Source organism: Echinops telfairi, unplaced genomic scaffold (assembly GCF_000313985.2).
Source record: "Echinops telfairi isolate 266 unplaced genomic scaffold, ASM31398v2 ScPeMD7_29;HRSCAF=101, whole genome shotgun sequence".
NCBI lineage: Eukaryota > Metazoa > Chordata > Mammalia > Afrosoricida > Tenrecidae > Echinops > Echinops telfairi.
This window is the reverse complement of record NW_022103926.1, coordinates 10,558,079-10,563,807: the sequence shown is the minus strand read 5'-3', so window position 1 is coordinate 10,563,807 and position 5,729 is coordinate 10,558,079. Positions and strand designations below refer to the sequence as shown.

The following is a 5,729-nucleotide window of genomic DNA, read 5'->3' as shown; positions in this document are numbered from 1 at the left end:
TGGAATTCACTCACTGGCAGTGGGTAGGGTTGAGTAGGGTTTGATCATAAGCAGAGGAACCCAAACTGCATTTGCAAAAGGTCTGGAGCTTTTGACAGATACCCCTGCCAGAGTTTCACTGAAATTAAATGCATATGCGTGAGGGGTGGGGAGTTTCTCCCCAGTCTGATGTGTGAAACTTTTTATTATAAGGGCAGAAGGTAGATGGAGTTGAACTGCAAACAATTCCTCAGGAGCAAGCGTCCCTTGTCTGGACTTTCTGAGAGGGTTCTAGGGAGTCCCTGTGGTAAGTGACATGGTATTTGGTTATGAAGCCTTTGCTTAGCTGTCTTGGAAACCATTTTTGGTACATCAAGACCGATGACGATGACGTAGGCTCCTGAAGTGTCCTAAGATGGCCTGTACGACACTTTCTTTCTGGTGTTAGAGTTTTGCCCGTTGGCTGACAGGATCCTCATCTTGGATACAGACATTGGATAATGACCAACAACCCCACTTACTGTTGAGAGTCCTCCTCCTCCTCCTCCTCCTCTGTGTTCTTTTGAAGTTACTTTTGATTTTTGACTTGGATGAAAGTTTACAGAACAAACCTTCAGTTTTCCCTTCAACAATTCAGACACACATGCTGCTTCTCTCGTTCATTGTGATTCCTTTGGTGCAACACCACTCATCCCACTTCCACCCTGTGTGTCTTCCATCTCCACTTCTCCTCCTCTTCTAACCCCTCTGAACTTTGTCCTTGGGCAAATCCTGCTCCCTTTCTCTCCAATGCTTGAGTATTCTAAGGAGTTCAGTGCCCTGCTAGGATTACTATTTCCCTTATAAATCTGTGTATTGTCTGGCTGAAAATGAAGGTGAGTTCAGTTCAAGGTCCAATGGGTGGCAAAGGACCATAAAGTCTCGAGGCTTCCATCATTGTCTGGTTACAAAGTTAGGAAGGTAACCAGCTTACCTCACCCATGTCTGGGAGGACAAGTCTTTTCAAAGTGCCCACTGGGCTGGTGAGTGATCTAATACTCAATGAATGTGAACAGGGCCTCTTTAGCAAATGAAATCACCACCATAAAATCCGCTCAGCTGTTGGAAATTCCCAAAGTGGGCAAGATTGTCAGTACCTTTTGAGTTGAAATGCGTGGAGTTCTCAAGTTGTAGGAGGACTTCATTAAGGTTTCTCCCCATTCCGTTATTTTGATATTCCGTAGCTCGGACAAAATCCCTCTGGAACAACTTGAACGTATACATGGGAAGAACAGCCCATACAGACAGCAGAAAAGGAAAATCAAAACCTTTCTATTCAACCTCTAAGTCCCTCTCCTTAACAGAAACCACTCTACAAGTATATATGAGAATTGTTCTAGCAATATTGCCCTGCCTTTTTGCTGGAATAACTTCAGGCTGTTTGAAGATGTGTCTTTAAGCACATGCCCAGATGATGCAGAACTGCTTCTTAGCTTCTGGGTGGTACAGAGTGGTGAGACCTTTGCCTACCAGCTGAAAAGTTGGGAGTTCAAACCCATCCCATAACACTTCCGAAGACAAGCACAGCAAAACAAGCGGGGAAGTTCCATGAACTTTTCATTCCATTTTCCACCATCTTTTGGAAGTTCCCTCAGATGCTGCTGAAAAGTCCTGACCTTGGAAACCCAGCGAAGCAGTTGTACTCAGTACTCTTAGAGACACCAGAAGTTGGAAGGGACTCAGTGGAAAAACAACGATTTATTAGTATAACCTTGGGGCAGTGGTTGTAGACACCCTGCAACCCCACTTACTGTTGAAGATCAAAGACTGCAGCCTTCAGTAGGGATCACAACTCAATGTGAGGAAGGCCCAAATCCTCACAACTGGACGGAGATGTAACATCATGGTAAACGGGGAAAAGATGGAAACTGTCAAAGATTTCATCCAGCTTGGATCCATAGTCAACACCCATGGACGCAGCAGTCAGAGAAATCAAACGATGTTTTGCATTGGGCAAATCTACTACACAAGACCCCTATAAAGACGATCACTTTGAGGGCTTAAATGTGCCTGACCCAAGCCATGGTATTTTCCATCACCTCATAAGCATGTGAACATCGGACAGTGCATAAGGAAGATGGTAGAAGAATTGATACATTTGAAATATGATGTTTTCCAAAAATATTGAAAGTACCATGTACTACCAGAGAGTGAACAATTAGGAAGAAATGTAACCAAAATGCTCCTTAGAAGCAAGGATAGTGAAACTTCATCTCCTATACTTTTGGCCATGTTATCAGGAGAGCCTACTCCCTGGAGAAGGACATAAGAGGAAGATCCTTAAAGAGATTAATTGGCTCAGTGTCTGCAACAGTGGGCTCAAACCTACCAACGATAGTGAGGAGGACACACAACCGGCAGTACTCCATTCTGTAGTACGTGAGGTCCCTATCATCCAGAACCAACTTGACACCATCTAACACAGCTTGGAAGGGACCCGGGTAGTGTAGTGGTTACTCTTTGGGCTGCTATCCGAATAGTCAGCAGTTCGAACCCACCAGCAGCTCTGAGGGAGAAAGACAGGGTTTCTACTCCCATAAGCAGTTCCAGTCTCAGAAACCTGCACGGAGTTTGCTAGGAGTCCCCATTGACCCGATGGCAGCGAGTTTGTTTGTTTTTTTTAACAACTGTATTGCTTTCTCCTGCTCTTCTTGTTTGTTTGTTCCCTTTTTGCTTCGCCACCTAATCCTCTCGTGTATCTTCTTCTTCCGCTGCTCTTGCATAAGGCCTGATGCTGGCCCCCAGTCCAGGGGGATGGCCGTGGAGATTGGCTGGCGGGGAAGGGAGGAGATGGCAGCAGCTGGGCTAACAAAAGTTCCATGACAAAATTAGAATCTGAAAGGAACCTGACCGGCTGGAATCCAGCCAGTTGACATTTCACAGGAATAAATATAGGGTCTTAGGCATGGGTTTTAAAATACAGAAAATGTTCTTCAGTGCATTCCTACCACGTGGGAGGCACTGATGTGGCTCTGGAGACAGGTGCTTCTCCCCGGGAAGGTTGACACTCCCAACTATGTTTAGAAAAAAATGAAACAAAACACAGAAAACCTACAGTCGTGTCATTTGAGAGGGGTTTTTGAAAGTCTGATCCACCGGGAATGATGAACAATCCCTGAACTGACCAAGGTCTGCCATGTAAGGTCTAAGGAAGGCTTAGTAACTTCAGTCCCTCAGGACCCTCATTGCCACAGTTCCCTCCTATGCTGGTGGGGGAGGGGAGGGCGCATTGGAAAATTTGAAATATCATGTATAAGTACCGCATGCTAACCGATTGCACCACTGGAGCTCCAAAATATGTATATATTCTTAAACTGGTGAAGGTGAAGGTGCTCTGACAATCTAAACTAACTTCCATACTAATTAATGATCAGTCTTGGTGGTGTTGGAGGTTAAGTCTTGGCCTGCTTAATCCACAGTGGTTTGAACCCACCGCCATTCCCTCTGGGGGGGAAAGATGACAATATGGGACCATCTGCTCCCGTAAAGGTGGACAAATTCCCTTGGGAAGCCCTCTGGGGCAGCCCTACCCTATCCTCTAGGATCCCTGTGCATCAAAGTCTACTGGGTGGCAGTGGGGTGTTTTTGGTTTGGTATTGGCAGTTCGAGACATGCTGATTTATAGGAATTAGCGTGGTTTGTCAGGTGGCTGCTGCTAGCTGCCGTGGCATCCAGTCCCTGAAGAGAGTGAACGCGCCATAGAGTGAACCTTCGCTGTCTGGTCCTGGAAGTCCCTATCGGAGATCAGACTATCAGGACACATGGGTTTTCCTTGTCCGACTTTCAGAAGTCGGTCACCAGGTCTTTCTCCTTCTCCCGGAAGCGCCACTAAAACCCCTTTCACATCATCGCAACACAACACCTCCACTGTCACATGGCTGGGTTTGAACGCAAGTGTCTGGCATGGAAGGCAGGAATTCCACCATAGAGCCACCATCTCCCTCTGGTTGCTTCTAGGGCAACAGAAATTTCATCAGTATGTGTTTTTCCAAGGTTTTTCCACGAAACTTACCTCATGAACAGGTCTTTATTTAGGCCAGACACTGTGCATAAAATAGTCTTTAGAGACCAAAACCCAACTCCCATTTATACAAGTGGGCACATTTTTTTCTGCCTCTAGAAACACCACCAGACCTGTTCACTTGTGATGAACTCAGGGCTTGCCCAGTAGACGCCAAACTGACGTAGAAATTCATCTAGATACGATTTGGGCAGATTTTATGATGGATGGTGGCACAGTGAGTTAAGCATTGGTCTACCAGAAAGGTCGGTGGTCCAAACCAACCAGCTGCTCCAAAGGAGAGTGATGCGGCAGTTTGCTTCCATCATGACTCCCAGCCTCAGAAATCCTAGGGAGTAGTTCTACTCTATACTATTGAGTTACTTTGAGTTGGACCCAACTCAGTGGTACCTGACAACCATAATCTTTACGTAGGAGCCCTGGTGGCCCAGTGGGCTGAGCAGTGGCCTGCTAACTGGTGGTTGGTGGTTCAAACCCACCAGTTGCTCCAGGAGAGAAAGAAGAGCTGTCTGCTTCTGTAAAGATGGACAGCCTCAGAAACTCAATGGACCAGCTCCGCTCTGTCTTAGAGAGTTGCCATGAGTCAGCATTGACTTGATGGCAGTGAGTTTGGTCTGAAGGGAAATGTTTTAAGCAAGAATTTTGAGTTCTTTGTTAAAAACAAAAACAACTCACTGCCATTGAGTCAATGCTGACTCCTAGTGACCGCCTATGGGGGTCCAGGACTAACTGTTTACAGGAGTAGAAAACCTAGTCTCTCTACCTCGGAGCTGCTGGTGGTCTTGAACTGCTGACCATGCAGATCGCAGTCCACTACACCACCAGCACTTTCCTTTTGGAGAAACCAGCTTTAGCGTTTTCTTCCCTTCCCTTTCTCTTCCGTCCTTTCCCTCCCTCACCTCCCCGAGACCTCCTCCTTGCCCTAGTTTGGTCTGTGCAGCCTTCTGTGATCACGTTCTTGTGTAGGCTTCTCCCTTCTGGTATCTTCTCTCTGTACCACGCATGGCCTTCTTCACCACCTGGTGTTATCCTCACCCTGCCTGCTGCCTTGAAAATCCCCCGGAAGATTGACTGACTTTTAACCCCTTGGTTGTATATGTTAGGGGCATGCCAGACAGTGCCTCAAATGTTTTATTTCATGTAAAGTTCTGCTAACTTTTCCTCCATTTTCTGTCCAGAAAGAGGTGCCAGGGGGGAGTTAATTGACGTGAACCAAATCTTCTTTTTGGTTCAGCTCCAAAACCTGGGAATTAATCCCGCCAACATTGGATTCAGCACCCTCACCATGGAATCTGACAGGTTTATTTGTGTCCGAGAGGAAGTGGGTGAGCAGGCTCAAATAGCCATCGTTGACCTGAGTGAGCCAACAGCCCTGACCCGGCGGAGTGTCTCTGCAGAAAGTGCCATCATGCATCCGGCTTCCAAGGTGATCGCCTTGAAAGGTAAGCCTGATGGGAGCATTGGAAGCGTGCCAGCCACTCACAGCAAAGTATCATGAAGCACATGAATTCCAAAGTTAATGCAGAGTCTTTGTTGTGTCTTCTAAAGAGAGGCCCTTGAGCAACAGAGCCTCTTGGTAAGTCTACCTGTGAGCTCTACATCTGGAAACACCCATGACTGTCCTGTGTGATATTCACTGGTACTGCCGTGTGGGGCCCTCAGCTAGAGGGACCCACTGCTTTATTGGCTG

General features: G+C 46.8%; 1 protein-coding gene across 1 annotated transcript in view; it reads left to right on the top strand.

Annotated features, from left to right (window-relative positions):
- Positions 1 to 5,729, top strand: part of CLTCL1 (clathrin heavy chain like 1) — a 110,717-nt gene that overhangs the window by 2,952 nt on the left and 102,036 nt on the right. The window contains exon 2 of the mRNA XM_030885458.2: positions 5,274 to 5,481. Coding sequence (XP_030741318.2) covers positions 5,274 to 5,481 — 208 coding nt within the window. The remainder of the gene's footprint in view (positions 1 to 5,273; positions 5,482 to 5,729) is intronic.